The sequence below is a fragment of the Panicum hallii genome, chromosome 7 (assembly GCF_002211085.1).
Source record: "Panicum hallii strain FIL2 chromosome 7, PHallii_v3.1, whole genome shotgun sequence".
Taxonomy (NCBI): Eukaryota; Viridiplantae; Streptophyta; class Magnoliopsida; order Poales; family Poaceae; genus Panicum; species Panicum hallii.
In genome coordinates, this window is record NC_038048.1 from 41,685,908 (window position 1) to 41,709,216 (window position 23,309).

The 23,309-nt window shown below is 48.4% G+C and overlaps 4 protein-coding genes across 4 annotated transcripts; 1 reads left to right on the top strand and 3 right to left on the bottom strand.

The window, feature by feature from the left end:
* Window positions 1–128: 128 nt before the first annotated feature.
* Window positions 129–2,889, bottom strand: LOC112900808. The gene is made up of 5 exons (XM_025969604.1): window positions 2,860–2,889; window positions 2,287–2,548; window positions 2,141–2,215; window positions 1,662–1,757; window positions 129–413 (listed from the first exon to the last, which is right to left on the bottom strand). The coding sequence occupies exons 1-5, from the start codon at window positions 2,887–2,889 to the stop codon at window positions 235–237; spliced, it is 642 nt and encodes a 213-aa protein (XP_025825389.1). The 3' UTR covers window positions 129–234.
* A 1,233-nt stretch (window positions 2,890–4,122) lies between these two features.
* LOC112900810 lies at window positions 4,123–6,103 on the top strand. The gene is made up of 2 exons (XM_025969605.1): window positions 4,123–4,376; window positions 5,059–6,103. Exons 1-2 carry the CDS (start codon window positions 4,123–4,125, stop codon window positions 6,101–6,103), a joined length of 1,299 nt encoding a protein of 432 aa, XP_025825390.1.
* A 949-nt stretch (window positions 6,104–7,052) lies between these two features.
* On the bottom strand, window positions 7,053–8,034 carry LOC112901399 (glutathione S-transferase T3-like). Its single transcript, XM_025970309.1, has 2 exons — window positions 7,688–8,034; window positions 7,053–7,595 (listed from the first exon to the last, which is right to left on the bottom strand). The coding sequence occupies exons 1-2, from the start codon at window positions 8,009–8,011 to the stop codon at window positions 7,062–7,064; spliced, it is 858 nt and encodes a 285-aa protein (XP_025826094.1). The 5' UTR covers window positions 8,012–8,034; the 3' UTR covers window positions 7,053–7,061.
* Window positions 8,035–15,851: 7,817 nt separating this feature from the next.
* Window positions 15,852–20,480, bottom strand: LOC112901240 (O-fucosyltransferase 6-like). Its single transcript, XM_025970105.1, has 11 exons — window positions 19,951–20,480; window positions 19,763–19,822; window positions 19,578–19,668; window positions 19,369–19,445; window positions 18,202–18,290; window positions 17,945–18,128; window positions 17,671–17,852; window positions 17,481–17,583; window positions 17,057–17,388; window positions 16,353–16,969; window positions 15,852–16,157 (listed from the first exon to the last, which is right to left on the bottom strand). Exons 1-10 carry the CDS (start codon window positions 20,149–20,151, stop codon window positions 16,552–16,554), a joined length of 1,737 nt encoding a protein of 578 aa, XP_025825890.1. The 5' UTR covers window positions 20,152–20,480; the 3' UTR covers window positions 15,852–16,157; window positions 16,353–16,551.
* Window positions 20,481–23,309: the final 2,829 nt, after the last annotated feature.

Genomic DNA, 23,309 nt, shown 5'->3' on the forward strand with positions numbered 1-23,309 from the left:
ATTGGGGGTAGGGGATATCCATAAAATATGAAATATCTCGAAAATTAAGGAGAAAATCGAGAAAATTCAGAAAATGTTAATAGAATAATATCTCATAATGGGTCAATGACAGCATCATCACAAGATCATGAAAGCCTAAAAAAATGTCTCTCTTCAACAAACAGATATCTCAAATATGGAATCAGGCAAGCCTAATTCATACAAAAGTACCAAAATCTAGCAAAATCTGAGCATTCACAAAAATAAATCTCCATCTTTACATCCAAAAGATAAGACATAAATCCAAGTCAGGCAATATTTCCATTCCAGTCCAAGTAAGGTCTGTTCAAGTACAGATATTCCACAATATCTCCAGTCCAATGGTTGTGCCCTGTAGTATTTCACAATATCATTTCTGTACAGCTGTTGCAGTCCTGTACACAGAGATAGAGCACAAATTAGTCAATTGACTCAATCAGAATAGCTTGTTAGGATCAACCAACTACTGATCACTTATGAATTACTACAGAAACAAAGCAAAGGCTACAATTGAATTAAATGTACACAGGTCAGCTGCAACTATATTCTAGCAGCGGCTAAGTGCTGTTATAGCAAATTAGTTAAGGAACTATAGCCCAGCTTAGTTCACAAGTATGTAAAAATATTAACACAAGTAAGTTTAGTTCAAAAAAAAATCTAAGTTATCCAGCATGCACGGTGGCTCAAAGCTGGCATCAGGTGTGAAGAGCTTGTCAGCTTTTACATGGATGATGAAAGGAAATGGAGAAAGAAAGCAAAGATAGCAGTATAGTAGCATGGTTAAGTGTTGTTATAGCAAATTAGTTAAGGGACTAATGATTTACCCATGCAAAGTACTTCGGAACATACAAGCTTGTCAGTGGTGTAGCATTTCTATTTATTTTGAAAACTACAATCTGAGCAAGTGCAAGTGACAGGGAAATAACATACAAGCAACTGTAGGCATTATTTCCAGTGACCTACAAATAAGCAACATACAAATAAGAATGAATCAGTGGCCTATAAAAGGTCACTGAAAACATTGCTAGTTTGCTACTGAGTGGCAGACCTTCAGCTAAAACAGAGCATGCATACAACAGCTAAAAGCCTAAAACTAGCACTTCAGCACTAGCTCATTTTCGTAACAGCTCGACAATACAGAATACAAAGGAGAAAAAGAGCCTGCAAGTACCAGCTGCAAGCCACTATTCTGATTTAATTAGATGGTCCCTGCAATTCCTGTTCGAAAAGGCATATCAACAATAAACACTAACTCCCATATTATGCTGATGCTGACCACTCAATCTAAATAGAATGGTAAAGGGATATGGCCATGCCAGTACCGGCTGCTAACTGCATATTCTATAAGAGGCAATCTCTAATTAGCAGCAACATTGAAAAAAGGCTGCTAAGTAAAATTGGTGGTAACTAAACTATACTCGTTAGATCACTAACACATCTCAGGAAAGCTTTACATGGAGCCAATACTATACTTATAACTGAGCAGTAGATGCGTGAACTGCAAAGGAGCAATTAAAATTTGACCAAAGCAGTAGTTACAAGGATCAACAATCATGTCTACACCAAAGCTATGTAAACTGGTAGCTTTTGAAAGGTAGAGGCATAGGCAGTATGGGCATAAGGCATATAGGCCTTGAAAGAACCTTCCATCAACAGGTAAGGTAACCATCCGGATTTCCAATGCTCCCCTCCTCCCACAGATTTAGTCATGAGCTGCTCATGTGCCCCTCTATTAAACACTGAAACATGAGATCAAGCTAACTGAAAACTGAACAACAACAATACAAACTGAAGGCTGAACTGAATTAGTTGTGTAGTTAGTGAAACATGAGATCCAATAACGTGAATTTTCTATGCAAAATCATCTTAGTTTGGAACAAAATATTGTACACCATATGATTACTGCCATATGTACAAAATTATATTTCGATTCTACATAAGTTGCTAATAGGATAGGTGCACAGACCTGAGATAGATGGCTATAAGACTCCTCACTGCTCCCTGCAAATTTTCACAGATTTTCTACTTGCTACCTCTCTTGGCTGGACATGTGAATCCACTTTTTACAGCAAGAATGATACAAATTGGAACAATCAATTCACCCCAAGAAAGGGAGGCTTACCTAGAATAACAATGTCTAGCAGAGAGATGAACGAGGACTGGATCTTGGAGATGACGGCCTTGAAGTCAACAAGATCTACACGAGCTAGGAATCAGGAGAGCGTAGTAGAAACCTAGGCAATATAGGAGACTATGGGAAGGACTGACATGTGCCCAGGAGGAAGACGAGGTAGAGGCGGTCGAGGTGGAGGCGCTGCAGCAGATCGAGACCTCCGAGGGTGGGGTTTGGGAGGGGGGCAGCGGAGGGTGCTGGACGGCTGCGCCTGGACGGGGAAGTGAAGTGGCGGTGGTGCGACGGGGGAGTGGCGGCGTCACGACAGCACCTGGACGGGAAACGAAGCGGCGGCGCGCTGCGCTTCGCGAGCGAGCGACGGGGATGAACCACCCGAGGGGTCGAGGTGGGCCGCCCCTGCCCCGGGGAAAACTCGTGGGTCGGGCTGGAGTACCTCGTCGCGAAGGCTTCCAAATGTCCGAGTAATTTGCCCCGGGGCTAATTTCCGCGCGGCCTTCCAACCCCGGGAAAAGGCCGGGTTCCCTCCGGGGTTTTGGGCTTCCAAGCTAGCCCTAATAGATGTATTTCCTTAGACTGACGACAGCGGACGGATGGAGCGCATGGAGTATGTCAGATATTTTGAAATGGGCCTCGGAGCCGACGGCCCAGCAGGAGGAGCAACGGGTGGAGTAAAATGCCGATTCAGCGCGGGCGGGCGGCCATGGGACATTGGCGCGGCCTGTGGGAAAAATCCCCATCGTCTTTCGTTTCCCACGCGACGCGGTCGTCCAGTTGAAGAGAGCAGGAGCAGCGTGCGGCGGCGCACGGGGGGAGCAGGAGCAGCGGGCGGCGGCGCGCGGGGGCAGCAGCCGAGCAGGGGCGACGGCGCGGGGGGAGCAGGAGAAGGGGCGCCGCGCGGGGGGAGCAGGAGCAGGGGGTGGCGGCGCGCGGGGGGGGAGCAGGGGCGGCGCGTGGGGAGGAGCAGTGGCCGGCGCGGGAGGAGCAGGGGGAGGCGCGGGGGGAGCAGCCGAGCAGGGCGGCGGCGCGGGGGGAGCAGGAGTAGGGGCGGCGCGCGGGGGGAGCAGGAGCAGGAGCAGGGGGCGGCGGCACGCGGGGGGAGCAGGGGCGGCGCGTGGGGAGGAGCAGGGGGCGGCGCGCGGGGGAGCAGGAGAAGGGGCGGCGTCGTGGGGGGAGCAGGAGAAGGGCGGCGGCGCGGGGGGAGCTGGAGAAGGGGCGGCGCGCGGGGGGAGCAGGAGCAGCGGGCGGCGGCGCGCGGGGGAGCAGCCGAGCAGGGGCGGCGGTGCGGGGGGAGCAGGAGTAGGGGCGGCGCGCGGGGGGAGCAGGAGCAGGGGGCGGCGGCGCGCGGGGGGGGGGAGCAGGGGCGGCGCGTGGGGAGGAGCAGGGGCCGGCGCCGGAGGAGCAGGGGGCGGCGCGCGGGGGAGCAGGAGAAGGGGCGGCGTCGTGGGGGGAGCAGGAGAAGGGGCGGCGGCGCGGGGGGAGCTGGAGAAGGGGCGGCGCGCGGGGGAGCAGGAGCAGCGGGCGGCGGCGCGCGGGGGGAGCAGCCGAGCAGGGGCGGCGGTGCGGGGGGAGCAGGAGTAGGGGCGGCGCGCGGGGGGAGCAGGAGCAGGGGGCGGCGGCGCGCGGGGGGGGGGGGAGCAGGGGCGGCGCGTGGGGAGGAGCAGGGGCCGGCGCCGGAAGAGCAGGGGCGGCGCGCGGGGGGAGCAGGAACAGCGGGCGGCGGCGCGCGGGGGGAACAGCCGAGCAGGGGCGGTGCGCGGGGGGAGCAGGAGCAGCGGGCGGCGGCGCGCGGGGGAGCAGGGCAGGGGTTTAGGGCGGCGGCGCGCGGGGAGCATAGCAGGGCAGGGGCGACGGCCTAAAAATTTTCCTCCCATTGCCGTGCGTAGGTATGGCAAGCTTAGATCCTCTGCCGACGGTGGGAGGTGTACGTTGCTTTCACCTTCGACCTTAACCCCTAGAACTGGCTCGAATCCATGGCGCTCCAACTTTTTCGCAAGTTCGTCGCACGGGACGCGTACCCCGCCTATTCGTACGACGATGACGACGAAGACTTGGCCGTCTTTGGTGACTCGATGGAGCTTTGTGTGCAACGCGAAGCGAGGACAAGGAGAGGCTCCGTGATGGGTCGCCAAGTTGTGCTGCGAGGGCTACACGAAGGCGACGCCCAGCTTGGGCAAGACTACTTCAACGACATCCATGTTTACGACGACAAAGCGTTTAGAAGAAGGTTTGGGCTGCTTGTAAATATTGACCGGCCTTATTTTTTTACCAATAGCGTGTTGTAGCTCTGCATTGTTGGAGCACGTTGGTTGCTCTCAATCCTTTTGACATGGCAATGGTGCGGTTATTAGTGGTGCCTGCAGCCTGCTACCTCTTAATTAATTAGTTTAATCAGAACCAGATTAACAAAGTTGTTACTTTTATGATGACACTGCGTTGCCTCAGTTCTCCAGCTATACGTGACCTACGTACATTAATTGAAGCATATGAAAGTTCAGTTGAGTTAGACAACTTCAACATAATGTTAGACAGCTTTATGATTTTATCATCTTTTGCTAGGTGCAGTCCAAATATGTATATAACTAACATGGCCATTTAGCAATATGCTCTGACAATCCTGGTTCTGCTGTGTATTATGCTGCGTTCCTTTTATTTAGAGTGTGTGTGTATGGTACGGCTTTTTGTATATCATGGCTTTTGTGATTATAAGACATCTACCAATAGTATCAAAACTTAAATGCCAATCGTCCGTTTGCATCTTTTTCATTGGCTTGCTAATGTCTGAATATGCTACTGCCTCATCAAGACGTTTGGTGGTGTGATGATTTTTTATTTTTATTTACCTGTTTTATGCAGACTTACACTTGCTGTACACAATATTTATGTAATGATTGACCTCATGCTTGTAGGTTCAGGATGACAAAACGGTTGTTCCACCGGATCACAACAACAATTGCTTCAAACTACTACTACTTCAGGCAAAACCCGGACGCAAGGGGTCTCTTAGGCTGCACCCCTAGGCAAAAGGTTACAGCTGCATTGAGGATGCTGGCCAACGGCAATTCAGCAGACGAGCTTGATGAGAAACTTAGGATGGGAAAGACTACAATTGCAGAAGCGACACAGAAATTTGCTTGGGCAATAATCCGCTTATTTGGTGATGAGTATCTCCGCCGTCCTAATGCTCAAGATGTTGCAAGGCTGCTGGAAATAGGTGAAAGGAGGGGCTTCCCTGGCATGCTTGGAAGTTTGGATTGCATGCACTGGCAATGGGATAAATGCCCTACTGGATGGCACGGCTTCTATAGTGGTCATTGTCAGCACCCCACTGTCATTCTAGAGGCCGTGGCTTCATCGGACCTGTGGATATGGCATGCCAATTTTGGCATCCCTGGATCGTGCAATGACATCAACGTGTTGCACCGCTCTCACTTGTTTGATGACCTGGCTCAAGGTAATGCCCCTCTTGTTAACTTCACCGTCAATGGAAATTCATATGACATGGGTTACTACCTTGCTGATGGTATATACCCTGAATGGGCTACTCTTGTGAAGGGGGTGCATTGTCCTATAACTGAAGAGCAAAAATTCTTTACACTCAAGCAAGCAGAGTGCAGAAAAGATGTTGAAAGGGCATTTGGTGTACTTCAAGCTAGGTACAGGATTGTTGCCCATCCAGCTTGGCTTTGGAAACCAAGTGTGCTCAAATCCGTCATGGAATGTTGCCTAATTCTTCACAACATGACCATCGAAGATGAGAGGGAGTTCCCACTTCCAAGGTGGGAAGACTATGATGACGCTACCGATCCTAACCTTGGCACAGGAAGGAATATTCCCCCCATAGAGGAGTTGATAGCAAGGCACAAGCTCATCGAAAGCAAAACAACGCACCACCAACTTCGTGATGATTTGGTGGAGCATGTGTGGGCAAATTGTCGTCGACGCTCGAACTAATCGTGTGCACGATTATGGTACGTTAACTTTACTCAATATTGTGTACGTAGCTCTCTTTATATCCACCGTTATGATCACCCACTGATATGGTCTCTTGTACAGGCGAGGCTTCGAGGCTTCCTCATGGTCTTAATTTGCCGGTCAGGAAGCAAGGAAACAAGAAGCTTTCATTTTGTTGCTGTGCTACGCTTGGACATGGAAAAGGCGTGCCAATTTGGTGTGTGCGTCCGCTACCGCCACACTGACTCGTTCCCATATTTTTGCCGAGGGAACTGGAGGTATAGTAGACGGTACAACAATTTGTGGGTAGTAGTCTCTGAAAACCATGTAATTCAAGCGCTGCCTGCAGTGTACAGGCAGCACTAGTTTGTGGCAGAAATTGGGTCCGCTGCTTTCGTTGCACAAGCGTGTATTGAACCATATTCTGGACATGCCATGGACTCAGCGGGGTTTTGATCCCGCAGGTAGGTGATGTGTGGCTAAGGTCTTCACTTGGTGGGCTCAAGTTCATCCCCTTGGCATCCTTTATTTGCGCTTCTGTGCTTCTATTATATTCCATTTTCATGATCCATTTGAGAACCATATGTGTCAACCTTATACTTTTATCTTGCGAAATTCTGATTTAAACTTTGTACGCTATATGTATGAAATGGAGGTTGTTGTAATTGTTGTGCATCGGAAGCCAATGGTGGCAGGGGCACATGAACGGGATCTAATCTGGGCGGTTCCGCCACACATAGACACATTAACAACATTTATTGCTAAACATCAACCATTACGAAAGTTTTTCCTAAACAATACAGAACAAGCTCATGTAAAAGTTTCGGACAGTGTACAATAAATAAAAAAACGATATTTCTCTACTCACGGCAACACACTTATTAGGTCGTAGAGTACAAGACTACATAAAATTGAAACAACCATTGCGGACGAAGTAGTCAGCAGAAGGTCCATGGCTTCAAGCGCCAAAGTCGTCATCCATTTCCTGCTCATCGTCGTCAGCACGTGTCCTTGCAAGGATCGCCTTGATCTCCCAACGAAAGTACCTCCGCTGATATGGATCGAGCGCAGATAGATCCATTTTCATGATCCCATCTTCCCTTTTCTTCTCTTCCAAAGTGAGCTTCCGATCTTCGCGATCGTTGAAAGCATTAGCCCACTCCACCTCCGCCACAATTTGTTTTCCTTTGTGGTCTGTCATTTTCTGAAGGACTTCCACGTAAGCGGAAGCTGTAGAAGATGACTGCAGCTCACTGCTCCTTCTCTTCTTCGCAAAATCTCGGCCAATTGGACGACTGTCATTTGCATCTTCTTCAGGGAAGCCAAGGTCTACAAGATCAGGTGTTGACTCTTCACCATTGTTGTCGGCGTCTTTTCCTTTCGCCCCCACAAGGTCCAGCCACTTCCTTTGGCCACGAAGTGATTCCCAGCAATGCATGAATGCGAATGGCTTCCCAACAAGGGCATGGTACTGCTTCTTCGCATCTTCAATCTGTAACAACAACAAACAGCTATATGAGACACCATCTGTACCAAAGCAGCATGATCAAAATATATATTGTTTACTAATACTATGATACTCACCCTATCTTCTTCCGTCTTGCCGGATTGATTTTTCCTGTCTTGTTCGCCTTTGTAGCCATAAAACCTTGCAGTATCTTTTTGGATAGTTCCCCAGCGCTTCCGGATGGACTGTGCCGGCCTCTGTCTCTCTACTGGGGTGTTTGAATATAGGAACTTCTGCACACGGTCCCAATAAGCTTCACTACTCTGATTCACACCGACAATGGGATCTTTGGACACATTTATGAAGGCAAAACATATAGCTTTGTCTTCAGCAATTGTGAAGTTGCTGGTTCGACTTTTGACTTTGGTAGGGCTGTTGTCAAAGTTTGGAGTAGGTGGCATGGCGGAGATGCCAATGGGTGGACGCAGCTGAGCATGCAAAGCGGCAAGGCTGGCAGCGCGTGGTGGCCATGAAGCTGAGGAGGACTCAAGGTCTATATACACGGGCGCTGAAAAATATGCAGGTTGGGCAGCTTGGGCAACTTGGGCAGCATAGGTAGCTTGTAGAAAAGCAACAAATTGAGGGTCGGCCATAGCACTTGGGTCCAAGGAGCCATAATTTGGGGGCTTCGCGGTGCCCTGGCTCAAGTGGGGTGGAAGGTTATTCCTTGGATCGGCCATCCTCTTGACTGGGGTTCTTGGGTTCCTACATTGCCTACAACATATGGTTACAAAAAGAAATACATGCTGTTACAGAGCTATGATACCAAATAAACGGCTAATAAAACAGACATGGTGGGTATAATGAATTGCTTCAACTACAGGGCACATATGTAGAATATAGAAAGCACCGAAAAGTTTACACATAAAAACATCAACCTACTCATTTTAAAATTGCATATGACAGTTCAAGTTTTATATGTACTGCATCCTATACTCCTTGTACAGTCTGCATTCTGTGGAGAGTGGACATGACTGTTGGCGCGTTAGCAAGGACTATAATCAGAGATTAGGACTTCATTATGGTTAACAAGTGTGATATGTCATAAAAACAGGCAGCAACCATATTGTGTGCCGCATGCCGCATGTGAACTAATAGTGCAATACTAAATAAATTTTGTAAGCGCTTCATGCAATGCCGTACTGCAATTTTGTATGCTACCCCTGCGATGTCGAAACTTAATGAAGATCGACAAATAAACCGAGTGGCTGTCGTAAATACTTCACATATGGTAAAAGAATTTAATCCAGTCATGGGATTGCATTGTACGCTCTGGATCACAAGTACTACTGCAGTATGCAGATAAATGAGCATTCAGTACATCTTTTTTTATGTGTCCTTAATGGTATATATAGGTGGCAATGGCATGCGCATTGAACGAACAAGTTTTAAGCACTAAAAGTCGCCGTATGCACCAAACAACAAAAAAGGAACTATGTGCAATCTGGTTAGTGCCATTTTGGAAATTGTAACCACCTCATTCAGAACAAGGCCAGGACATGAGAGGTGGTTGAGTGCCGTGTGGGGTGGTGGCCTTGGTTGTTGTATCGCTAAACTAGGCTGGGACCCACAGCTTGATGAACAACAGTGAAACTATTTATGCTAGATAAGAAACTGAATCATGCTTCTCTGATCCCACCAAGTAATAGATGCAGGTCATTACTGAACTACTAATGGGCACGCATTTAGGTTGGTGACAATGCACACATGGTGGAATGCACAAGTGCTCGGACAACTGTGCAAACATATATGCTCACCGTTCTTAGGCATGTCATATCCATTAATCGCCATGTCCTTCATACCGGTCCATGGAACTAGAAGCATTTCAGCACTATTATACGGATACCCACAAATGAAACAGCACAGCAGCAGAAAAACATGTATGCACAACACCATCATCAGTCATATGGCATCATGGGGTTGACACAGATTTGAACGACAGTTAAAGTTACTTGAGGTCACTAGGTCCGTGAAGAGAAGTTACGTGGCACACAGGTATCCCGAAATGGTAGTTCAATATGGATTGTCCCAGCTGCCTATCCGCAGGCACTAGCGCACCAAAGACCGAGGAGTCTATGCATAACTGCTTCCTGCGCCGAAAACACATGCAGTAAACCATCACAAAGACAGTAGGAAACAGCATCACGGTACATACAGGAGCTTAAGAAATGTTCAGTCCAAAGCAGGCAACCGCGGAGTACTGCACAGAAAGTTAAGCATCCCAAAGTTCAAGCTAGTGAGCTTGCTGCTACATGCAGTACACTAACAAGGGTTCCGATTCCGACCAATGCGAGTTTGGTAATGTCTCGGATGACAGGTAGGTGAGCAGGGGCTACTAGCTGCGTTAAAATTTTTGGCAAAACCTAAAAGAGCATATGATACTGCGGATAAGCTAGGACGCTGGCTGTGGCGCACCATCTCCGATTTACACAAGCGCGTGCACGCGCAATAGGCTGATGGCCTACGGGCAGCAGCGCAGGCTACTACGCCGCTACACCCACCTCCGAACGCACCCAGTCAATGCAAAGATTTTCCTAAACCAGAGCCGATTAACCCGCTCTAACAAACTAATCTGTGTGTATTGCCACCAATCTGTAACCGAACGGCTTGAAACAAACGAGGATATCACGAGATTTTGGGGCGAACAACCGAACGAACCCAACCAAACTGTAACCTAACGAAAGATCCAAACCCTAACCAAAGCTATGAGGAGATTTAGGGCCGAGTTACCGGCGCGGGCGAGCGGAAGAGGAAGATGCGCTTGGTGGTGACGGCGGATCCGGGCTGACAGCGTCGTCCCCAATGTTCTCCGCTCGAGCTGCCTTCGCCTTGGCACCTCTCTCCGCGTCTTCTTCCCGGCGCCGCCTCCTGCTGGGTTCACCGGCCTTGGCACCTCTCTCCGCGTCTCCTTCCCGGCGCCGCCTCCTGCTGGGTTCATCGGGTGCGGATCTGCCTCCCCTCCCGTTCCTCGCTTCGGGAGTCGCCAGATCGGTAGTCTCGTCGCCGCCGCCGCCGCGTGCTACGGAAGCAAGCTGGTTTCGTCGGTGGGGGGAGGAGGCAGACGGTTGGACTCTGGATATGGATGCCCAACCGCCCGTGCTGAATCGGCATTTTACTCCACCCATTGCTCCTGCTGGGCCGTCGGCTCCGAGGCCCATTTCAAAATATCTGACATACTCCATGCGCTCCATCCGTCCGCCGGCGTCGGTCTTACGGATAGAATGATGCACCTACTGATAGATACTGTAAAACGCCTGCTGCGTGCGTCACTCTTTCAATAGTAGTGTATCTATCCAGCTCATGGAACCACCCCTGCCATTTCTCCTCATTAATTTTTTTTCTCCTCATGGAAGATCATGGTGTGATCACTCTAGCTGCTAATCCAATATGTAATACAATACAACAGGAAAATAGAAATAAATTGTCATTCGTTTCAAAAATTCTTGCTATTTCATCATGCCAACAGTATGCAGCTTAACCCTTCCCTGTCTACTAGCTTCGGCAAACAGATCTCTGGGACAGTACACATGAAGACGTCTTTTGAAAAAAACAATACACTTGAAGACAGTGAACTCTACCAATATTTGAAGTTAGAAGTATCTTTTACCATTAATGAGTCATCATTATTGGACCTAGATGGCTGACTTTGTTTTGTAATAATAGAAGTCTAGATATCAGGTGATATTGCAATCTTTTACTTTGGAGATATCATCAAAAATTTGTAATCCAATGTCATTTCTAAAGACAACCAGCATGGAATCAGAGGAATATTGGTGAGTGTTTCAAGTTCAGCTCAGTATTTATTGGCGGAAGGAAGTAGCATCATGGTCCAAGCATCATGCAAACCACACATTTCTCCTTTATTTTTTTTTTAAAAAACTAAGCATGTCACCGGGGCAGGCTACCCAGTACCCACCAGAGATCTCCTCCTCTGCAGGCACATCACAGACTCGGGGATCAACAGCTGAGGACCAGCAGCATTTGTCCATGATATGTTCAAAAGCAAGATCCTGTTGGGCTTGGGCACGCCTATGCCCAGGGGAAAATCTGTCACGCACGATGATTTAGAATTATGGCAACATCATCTACTGCAGCAGCTGAGGACAGAGACCTCAACGCGCTGCTTCCCTCCGTCATGTTCCTCCGGATCCCCTCGCCGCCGTCGCCGCATCTGCCGAGGCCACGCTAGGGACACCGGATCGTGCTTGTGCCGACGGATCCAAGGCACCAAGCCCCCGTGGGCTTCTGCCGTTGCTGGCTGTTCTGGGCTCAAGTGCGCGTGCGCCGAAGATGGGCTGGCTAGGAGACGGAGGTGGAATGGAACTCAAACCAGGATCTGCCTGCGATTCCAAAGTTAGAGAATTAAAATGAAAACAAGGGCGCAGATGATCTTCGGAAGCTACTGAAAGATCACACTTTCACCTGTGATCTTTGGAAGGAAACTGGCCCCAAAGGGGTAAACTTTGAATTCAGCCGCAGATGCTCTTACAAAGTTTGGCCCATAAGTGCCAGTACAGAGATTTTTCAGCATGGACAGTCATTATAATGTCGAGACTTCGAAAGTTTACACATACCATTGCAGGGCTGTTAACAGGCATCAGCACTTCCAGTTCCTGATCATCTTCTTTCTCTATTCTGAAGCCTGAAGGATGCCGGTTACAAAGACAAGTTTCAACATGGACATTTATCGTAATGTCGAAAGTCTGAAAGTTTTGCACATTACATTGTAGGACAAGTGTTAATTTTTCTTTTCTTTTTTTTTTATCATGAAACAAAGGCTTCCATTGAACATTTGCTCCGGGCATATCCCCAGAGACCAAATGAGTTACAAAATCTGGTGCATAATCTATAAAATTTCAAGAATCAGAACTCCTCCATACATGCACCACATGCAGCTAAACAGTGTGCAACCTGATTACAGCTTCTACTGCAAACAGAGGCTACATAGTTATTAAACTCATATTGCAACAGGTCCCTGATTTGCCTGAACAAATTGCCAAGGACTCCTGTCCCAGCTTGATTATCTGAATGCTTTGCCAAGGATTGGTTCATTAATTTCCACGAGAATGTGATTCATGCCCAGTTGTAAAGCCCGTTCAATACTCAGTAGAACTTACAGTAATGTTCTGGCTAAGGAGTAAGGTCTCATTTTGAGCATTTGGCGATGCCTTTTAGGTTTCTGGGGATTCCGAAGCTTCCCAAGCTCCTCCAAATAAAAGGCAACTGAACTTCATATTTTAGCTTCAGTAGACATTCTTTCCCCACCATTAGCTTTGCTGCTAGCTGACCACCACGGCCATAAATAGGTCAGGATCCTATGCCTCGCATACTGCTCCAATTGAAGAATTTTTTTTTCCCGATAGTTTCAGTACCTGACTTGCACATAACAAGCAGTTCAGCACTTCTAGTTCCAGGCTTCCAGCTACATGATCTTCTCTAGGTCTATGAAAGAAAGCTGGCAACCTTAGCTGATCATCTTCTTCCTCTGATTTGAAGCCTAAAGGATGTTTGTCCACTTGATTGTAGACGAGGGGCTTGATCAGTGGCATAGTGTAACTCATAACAGAAACATCTGATATATTGGCTTTATTGCTGAGAATTGCAGGAAGTCAGGAATACCGGTGTTATGTTTGGATGTGTAGCAGTACTGCAGGACTTACACTGACTGAGGTAGTTCAACCTAGTGAAAATGATACAGACTTGTCTGAATGCTTGAGCTACTATTCAGAAATATTCAGTAAAGAAGGATTCCTGAACTTGGGAATGCTTTAGTTTGGTTGTGTGCCTGATGTGTGGTGTGTCAAACTGCAAATGATGCCCCTTTTGCGACAGGTAGAATGATCATCACATCATGCTAAATTATGTGTCTTGACAAACCAGCACCTGAATCCTTCGAAAGATAGGAAATCACCTGCTAGTTGCTGAAACGGAAGACTCAACACAAAGGATCAGCCGCCGAACGGTGAACGGGGCGCCGAGACGCTGAACGCACAACCCGGTGACGAAAATTCGTAGCATGTACTCCAGCTACTACGGCCGCACCGACCGCCGCCAGCGCCATCGCCTGCACTGTCGCGGTCCGGGAGGAGAAGGCCACTGCCATGCCCAACCGCGGGCGGACGCGGCGAACGGCGCGCAACTGCAGGAGAAGATGGGTGCCAGGACTTGAGCGGAGTGTTGCCCTTCTTATGGGGGTGGAGGACGGGGAGCACGTCGGCGGCGGCGGGCGGCGGCCGGCCGGGAGGAGGAGCTTACCCTTACCAGGGGTATCTAACCAGGGGGCATTTTGTAAAATACCGGGGTCTATACGAAAATATTTGGATCGCGATTATTAACCGCGATCCAAAATGAGGGGTATTATGTAAATTTAAGGGGCCTAAATGTATATATTCGGATCACGATTTTTAATTGCGATCCAGATCAGGGGACCTTTTTATAAAGTTCCGTAGGGCTATTTGCTAATAGTAACCGAGGGTCTTTGCAAATAATCTGTGCCGGCGACATTGCAGGCGACGGCGGGGGCGATCGCGCTATCCCGCCGCCGGCGACTTCCAGTAGGCCCGCGTACTGTGCATCCAACGCTCCTCCCGTTGACTTTGTCCGGATACCCTCGTGAGCCGACGGCGTCTTCGTCCAGGCCACGGTACGCATACTGGATCGACCTCTTCGCCGTCCAAGCCTGCCCGTGCCTCGCCGTCGCTGGCTGGCCTGAGCTCAAGCGCCGTGCAAATGGAAGGTAAAATTTGGAAGTAAAACCACGTTCTGTCTCCAAGTCTCTTCGATTCTGAAGCTGGGAACGGAAATGGAATTACCTGCTCCGCCCGCCCTCATCGCCGTCATCCATCCGCTTCTCCTCCACGCTCGGCGTCGACAGGTGCAACCACCGGATGACGGAGAGCCGGAAGCCAACCACACGCTGGCTGGACACACGCATAGCACTCGATGGTTCAGTGCAGAGGTAAACAACAACATCTCAAGCTCTTCAGAGTTCAGAAGCAATTGAAAAGATCACACTTTCGCCTTAGTTTTGGAAGGAAACTGGCCCCAAAAGAGGTAAAGTTTGAACTTAGCAGCAATGCTCTTTCAAAGTTGGGCCTGGAAATGCCAGGACAGATACTTTTCAGCATAACGTCGAAACTCTGAAAGTTTACGCATAACATTGCAGGACAAGTGTCACAGCCATCAGCACTTCTAGTTCGTGATCATCTTCTTTCTCTGGTCTGTAGCCTGAACGATGATTTCTCAGCTCAGAATCTTTTCCCCAGGTAGTTTTCGTATCGAATTTGCGGTGCAGATAGTAGTGGCACGGGCAGCAAGGGCCAACGGGGTGTGGAGGCTGGCGCAGGAATTACACGGGCTAAAACTACGACCAAGCCATAAGCTTCGCCGGTTACCCCAGGCCCCAAGCCCTGACCTGCCGGGCGGCGGCGGCTGAGGAACCTGGCGGCGCGCACGGTCGGGAATCGGGAAGACGGAAGCGAAGTGACGAGGTAGAAAAACAAGGTGCTGACTCATTCCGGCGACGAATCTAATCGACCGGGCTGAGGGTTCGGCCCGGAAGCGCTGAAATGAAAACGGACGCCCGGAGAACTGCGGATCTGGCCTGGCCCAAAAAACCTCTGCCTGGGCCAGACACCCACGCACGAACCGACCGGCCTGGCCTGGCAAATTTCGCCTCGCGCAGGTGCAAACAGGAGTAACCGACGGAGACGAACTGCCTCGCCGGTCGCCGCACGCGCTACGGCTACGGTCGAAACCGGAGGCGCACGGGCGTGTCACGTGCGTCGCGACTCACAAAGTCGCAAGCACCGACACGACGTCTCCAATTCTGCTGTGACGCTGCCGGCGGTTGACGCGGAGGAGCGGGCGGGGACCGGGCCGGGCGGCCGATGAGGAAGAAACGCAGGGCCGGTTGGCTGCAGGACGTCCCGGGCACTCGTTGTCGATGCGCGCCAAAGCCTTCCAGCTAAAAATGTTGTTTTGAATATATATAAAATCCCCTTTGCCCAAGATATGAGCAGAATGATCACACAGACCATGCGTAGTGTTGGCACGCAAAGAACAGTCTGAACTCTGAAGAAACGTTCAGCGCTCTGAAATGCTTGACGGATCAGATGAAGCCAATGGAACACGTCGAGGGGATCGTTAGGGTACAAGCAGAGCCTTTATTTTCTTTTCTTTTTTTTAAAGAAGGTAAGCGAATGCCTTATTAACCAAAACAAAACAAAACTGGACCAGCACTCGGTACAAAATCTCCTTTTTCATTCTCATGCTTCAAGTTATATATACAAATTTCGATGGAGGTGCAAAATTGGTGACAGACTTTTATTGTGAAAGAAAAAAGACCAAGAATAAATGCTAAACCCAAGCAAATTCTTCTAATTATAACACTACACAGTAAAAGCTTAAAGAAGGGACTTTTGTAGCATCTATTTACGGTACAAACTATATGAAAGGGAAAACATCTTCTAGTTTACCAATCAGCATTACTTGAGGACCAATCAAACACTGTACAGTTGTTTAACTCATACTGAACTGAAGGCTTCTCTGCATTAACACACAAAAGAGCAAGTCGGTACTTGATAACAATAATTTAATGCAAAATAGCATTGAAGATATGATAAAAAGTGAACTTATATGATGAGAGTAAAACATGGAAATCCTGCCTAAATCTAATTTTTCAAAGAATCAAGTGAAGTAAGACCAAATGACATTTGCTTGATTCAAGAATTTCGTATTTACCTGCTTTTTCTGCAGGAAGCTCTTCCTGCCCTTTCTTCTTTGCCGGGCCAGCCAAAACTCTTACTCTCTTCTATAAGTCTCCAAGAAATAAACAGGAGAAATGATAACCTATGCAGCAGCTTCTGTAAACACAATAGTTTATCACCAAGCCCTTTGAAAAGAAAAACAAACCTATATAGAAATATCTATTTTTAAGTATCTAGTCCGACATCATGTCCTCCAATTCAGGAATGTCTGATCCACCAACACGAATATCATCTGATTCAGATTCCTTAGATGAATCCCTGCCCAATGGTGTATGCTCTCCATAGTCCAAATCCCTCCAGTCGAGGTCTCCATCACTAGAATGGTTCTCCGCAGCTTCTCCAGCACGTTTAATTTGATGAGGCTTGCTCTGCCCAATTTTTTCCTTGGCTTTTGCACAAATGCAATCCATAGGATGCTCATGGAATTCGCCTCTTCCTAGTTTAATCTCATTGGGCTCCCCCATGAATCCCTTTTGGGTTGTCAGAACTTTGGATGCAAATGTGTCCCAACTCATACTGGTTCGATTCAGAAATAGTGAGTATAGTTTCTTAGCATTGGGCCTTATGGTCCTCCTGTGCCCAAAATATCTCCTGAAACCCACAATTTATCGGTCAATCATCATTGACTTAAGAGTGTAATGAAGACATAAACCATTTTTACTTTGGTCAAAATAATACCTTCGACCAGCCAACATTCTGGCCATGTTGCCATTGTTGTTTGTCACGAAAACATCACTCCTATCACATACAATAAAATCAAGAGCAGCCATGCGAGATAAATATGGTAAGAAAGGCGCCAACTCCTCCTTGCTTGCTAGAGTCTCCTTTGAGTGAAAGTTTGGAAAGAGTGCTTTCAGAGGTGCCAACGTTTCCTCGCCTCCATATACATCTCCTGATGCAACATATAGGTGTACATCCTTCCCAAATCCCAGTGCCCTAAGCATGAGGCCGACTTCCTCTGGTGTCAGAGGGCACTTACCTTGCCGTCGTTCTCTGTCAGGGTTGCTTGCCTGCACAATATTTTCAAATGCGTTACTGCAAAAAATCTAAAATGATGATACTTTTGAAAGCATCAATAGGTAATACCACATTACTCTCTTACATGCAGGGTTTTCCACCTCTTACGAATCTCACCGAGTTCTCTTCTCTCAATGTCTCCACCCCCATAATAGCAACCAGAGAAAGCGAGCATGTCAGGCTCAAATCTGTCAGTATGTGGGACAATAAAATTAGCACGTACTATATGTGCAATGCAGATATTGGACCAAGAAAAACAAGATATATGATATCACCTTAGGTGAAGAGCAATGAACCGTCCACTCTTTGCCTTCATTCTTTGGACAAGCAATTCGCCCATTCTTAGGATTGGATCTGTGAACTGTAGTGCATGATAATTGACTCTACACCTAAGTTTTTGAAGGTCAGTCTCTAGCCTATTGGACACTCGGTAGTCAAATTTTGTTAATTGAATAACCTGTGTGCGGAAAGCATATGCCAGAAATGAGCACTTTTAGCAGAAAATATCAAACATAAGGAAACGTAAAGTTCAAAAACTGCAATGCTTACATGTTTTTTCAGAAGAGCAGGTAGCACTCTGTTCTCATAGCATTTTGGAGTACACTTCCTAGGAATACGCATCTTATACGGCGAAAGCTTTTTCCCATTCATATCAGGCAATTGTCGTATGACCTTTACATCATTCGAGAGTGAGTATATGAATGAATCCACATCAAATATCTCTGCAAAGTCACTGCAATGCAGAACTCAAGATTAGGAGAAGGTATTTTGCTGCAACAAACAAGAGAGAGGGTAATTGTTCTGACCTCGCATCATTCCAGAAGGATTCTTCATCCAGCTTTGGAATGACAAGTGTTGCATTCAGTATGCGGGCTGCAACAACAGCATCTATGATCTGGAAATCAGATACGTTGCAGAGTTTTTCCCATCATGTTCAGCGAAAAAATCAATCAAAAGATAGATTGACAAATCATCATTACAAAACATATGATGTTGGAAAAGAAGAATTTCTTTGTTACATTTACTTTATTATCCAATATTAAAGACTGAAGCCAGAGTTGAGCTCACGCAAATTCAACTAGCATGCAAGATGCATAGAACACGTGGTATTTGTGACTAATCTTCTAAAATTTTTGGAAACTATTGAACAAAATATTTGGATTGTCATCAACAACACTTCAGTGTAATTATGATTTTGTTAAGTTATGCTAGCTCATAACTAAAAAAAGCAGCAACCAAAGGCTATTTGAGTTTCTGTCAATACCCAACGATAAGTATACTCGAAAAAGAACATAGGTGGTACTAATTAGATTAGATATGGTAATGAAGAACAGGAGTACATCTGCGACCAATATAAATATTAAGTAAATGGCCAACCACAAGCAACAACATTCTATGATAGAATGGGCACTTGTAAAAATTATTCATGAACAGAATTGACAAGTAAGCATTAGTTATACATTTCCTGACAGAGTAGTTTGTGCACAGGTGTCAACTGCAGGAAATGAAAAAAATACACAGATGCAGCCACTAAGGGTGTCGAAAAGTAGTTGAAGCATACTAACAAAAGGCAGAAATGCACGGGCGCAGTGACATAGGGGCCCAACAAAACAAGTGGTTGAACTCTGATTGGCTGATTGCCGAATGCCGATCGTATCAAAGAGTAGTTGGAGTAAATGACCAACTGCGGTACACGCTGGAAGCGTACAGCGGACGAAAATGGGTTCGGAGCTACAATGGAACAAGTACATGCTCCTAACTCTCATAATTGTGAAACAGAGGCACGGGCATTAGACGAGCAACATATGAGTTCAGATAGCCTATGCGTGCAATAGAACCACGACATAATTTTCTTAAATTTTAACCACAGCACAGTCAGAGGGCCGATGATTTGTTTAACTGAAATCTGAAATGTTCTGATTGTGAATGCTAGCAACTACTAGCACTGTTATTGGCAGTTTGTATCCTCTTACCCCTGTTCGCTGCTGATTCAGTCCGCCGCTCGTTGCGATCATCAGGTAACGGTCCGACTTCGTCACAGCCATGGCATCTATCCAACCATACAGAGAAAAAAAAAATGTAAGCTTTCATTGCCACCCAACACATGCGCAGCGTCAATTCGTCCCCAAAGCGAAACGTTTCGTATACGAAAAGAAATCAACATGTCGCGAAAGACGCGTACCGGCGAATTGCTTGGTCGCGTTGCTGCAGCCGAAGAAGTTGCCCGCCGCCTTCGACTCCCAGAGCTCCTCCCCAAGCTTGCTCCCGCCGCTCTGCAAACCACCACGAATTCGACGAAATCACCCCGCTCAATTCCCCCGAGCAACGAAAAGGATTGGTGAACCAAATACGGAATTCCGCACTCACAGGAACAGTGAAATCCACGGCGCCAATCACACTCCTGGCAACCTCCGCTGGCTTGTTCAACTGCTCGGAGAAACAGAAGGGGGGAGAGAAGAACAGGAACCGGCGTCAAGCGAGGAGCAGGACGAAATCGGCGACCAACACAATTTGAACGGACGACCCCCGTCGTCCCAGAATCATAGGAAGCGTACCAGGAACGGCGGGTTCGGGCGCCGGACGACACGCCCGCCGCCGCCTTTGCCGCCGTCGGCGAGTGGCGGCGACAGGAAGCAGTGGAACGCGACGACGACGAGCAGCAGCCCCGCCGCCGCGAACGCCGCCGCGGCCGGAGCCACTGCGGGCACCAGCCACGGGCCGTGGTGGTGGTGGTGCCGCCGCCGTCTCGACCCCATGCGCTCCTCCTCTTCCTCCTCCTCCTGCTGCTGCTCTCACGCACGTACGCGTACGGCGTACGCGCGCACGCGCGAGTGCACGGCGCACACGTACGCCGCCTATGCTCCCCGCGCCGCGGCCCCTTGAACACGGCGCCTCCCCTTCTCGGCCGGCCTCCTCCGCGCGGTTCCTATGAAGCGAGCGTGCACCTCGTGGCCGCGGGGAGAGACGCGAAGCGGCGGTGGGTGCGGACGAAGCTTTAGCCGGGTGCCCGGGTGGCGGGCGGCACTCGGAATGGGAAGCAAGTGAACGAGAAGAACAGGAGGCGGCGAACCAGGTGGGCGTAAATGAGAAAACGCGAGGATTCAGGGGGCGGAGTGCAACAAGAAATGGCCCCGCAAGTAAACCAAAAGAAAAAAAAATGAGAGGTATCAGGGGAATCTCCGCATGCTAGCAACCGTTTTTTAGTTTTTAAATTCCCGGCGCCTGTTCGTTTTGGGTAACAAGTGGGATTAGCGCGCAATTATTAGTATCGTTTTATTATTTCTTTTGTTTTCTCGTGCGTGGATCGATCTGGCATGTTCTGGGGGTGTCTCTCGCGAGGGAGTGAGTTGGTGGCTAGTGAGCAGCATGATGGTGTCCAGTAGTGGCTGATCAGTCACGTTATGTAAAAGTTGCTAGTGTTAAGGCGATGGTGGGGTAACAAGCAATTATGCGGATTTTTACCGTTGCGGAGACTCTAATCACTAGCCATGAAAGTTAATTACGAGCGTATTTAATGTGCAGGGTATTTCGTGCTTAATGCCTGATTTACTGGACGAGGTGGCACGTTTTTGTCCTTGTGATTTCCTTCGGTATCTCTTCGTGGTACTTAAACATGTACTTTCCTCGTTCATTTTTTCATTTTTAAGTAGATCTTTTAGGATCTAAAAAGATCGAGGTATGTCGGTATATACGGACAGGGGTATCTCTTGATAGGATGTCCAGCTCTGGCGTGCGCCAAGCGCATCGTGGTGGACGCACTCCACCACATGCTCGGCCGCCTATCCTCGATCATCGCCAAGGAGCGGCTCAACGGCCAGAAGGCCGTGATGGTTCGCTGCGAGGAGATCTCTATGTCCGCGGGCTTTACCCGCCAGAGAGTCGTCTGACAGAGTGTCCAACTAGTTGGGCATGAGGTTATCCGTGACCTCGCCTTTGGCCTTTGAGTGACGAGGCGTACGGTCCAGGCCTGACAGCTGGGATCATGGTCTCCGGACCTTCCCCGTGCTCTTATAGGTCCGGCGTCTCCATATACCCACAAGGACAGGGTGTTCGGGAATGGCCTCCACAGGCCCGAACCCTCCGGGGGGTCCGGCACCGCCACGTGTGGGAGCCAGACCCCAGTGGGCCTGTCCACCCGGACTGGCCTCGGGGGCCCGGACCTCCCTTCCCCCAGGGAAGGGGTTCGGTGCCGCCACGTGCCGCCAAGGAGGCGACAGCTAGGCCAACCCCGCCACGTGCCCGTGGCAGATGATCTTCCATGGGATGCCAGCCTAACTACCGTATTAAATACGGGTAGGTGGGCTGCGCGTGCCCAAGACAAGGCATGGCCTACCCACTGACACACTGGGTACGTATGTTGACACCACGGTAAGCCCGTCTGTTTCCAAGGCGGCGCGTCGCATCACTGTGCTCTACGCGCGGGCGCGCGGCGTGTAGTCACATCACAGCGCCGCGCGCGTGAGCAAGGGGTAATGATGGTCTGCTGCAGGAGAGCTGAGGCGTGCGCTGCCACAGTGAGCACGGAGGCAACGGCGCGGCGGGTCAACGCAGCCCCTTCGCCTATCAGAGGGTACTAACCCAACAGTAACAGCACGTCTTCCACTGTGCGTAACACTGACAGCAGGCATGGTGCCGGTAAGGTGGCACATGACCATATTCTGGCTGTAGATATGCACATCAACTTCTCGATCGAGAGGACCACAGGAAGGAGCTGGAGAGGAAGATCTCTGTATCTGTCGCATTACAGGCTCTAGTCTGTGCATTATTTAATGTATAGCTGGGCCCACCTGTCAGGGCCCCGCTCGTGTACGCGCTCCGCTTGAGCTTATAAAAGGGAGAGTGCGGCCGATAGAACACAAGTTCTCGGAAGGACTTTTTTAGACTCCCAAGAGGTTCCCGAGCCATCTTCCAAACTCTCAAGCAATACAGCACACAAGTGGACGTAGGGTTTTACGCTCCGGCGGCCTAAACCACTCTAAATCCCCGTGTCCTTTCGGTGTACATCCATCCTTTGATCAAGTGTTCCTATATCTCCTTCAAACTCATCCTAAACTAGGATTAGGCGGGTGCATTCCGCCACCGGCTGGAGATTTTCTCCGACAAGGTACATTTTGACAATCAATTTCTCTCACAATTCATCATCATTTCCTACAAAAATCAATGTCATTAACTAAGAGATCATTGAAATGCAAATCAATTCACGCCATTTTTACACGTTAAGCATGTACATAATTTGACTAACCGTCGATCAAAACACAGGGATTTTGATATTTTTAGTAAAATTCTCAAAACGTCTCCCGTAGGAAGCAACATTTTTCGCATGTCGAAAGTGTCCAACGCGTTCAAGAAAACTTTTAAGCTTTGTACTTCCTTCGTTCCAAATTATAGAATAAAAACGGACCGAGGGCCTGTTCGTTTCCTACCGTCTAAACTTTAGACCCATCACATCAAAGAGAATCTTGCTATTTAGAAGTATTAAATAAAATCTGTTTATAAAACTTTTTGCACAGCTGGGTGCTAATTCGCGAGACAAATTTAATGAAGCCTAATTAATCCATAATTTGCCACAGTAATGCTACAGTAATTATCCGCTAATCATGGACTAATAAACCTCATTAGATTCGTCTCGCGAATTAGCACTGGGGTTCTGCAATTAGTTTTGTAATTAAATTTATTTAACACTTCTAAATGATAAGATTCTTTTTGATATAACCCATCTAAACTTTAGACCCTAGAAAAGTAACACACTCTAAGTACCGTCCAAAAGAAGAAGTTGCAATTGCAAGTGGGCGACTCTGCGCTGGTATGCCGGACGTGCTCAGCGTCAATCACGTCACGTCTCATCAAAACCATGGATGGGATAACCGAGCAGATTTGGAGCGTGCCATTGGCCGGCCCAGAGAAAAACGCACCC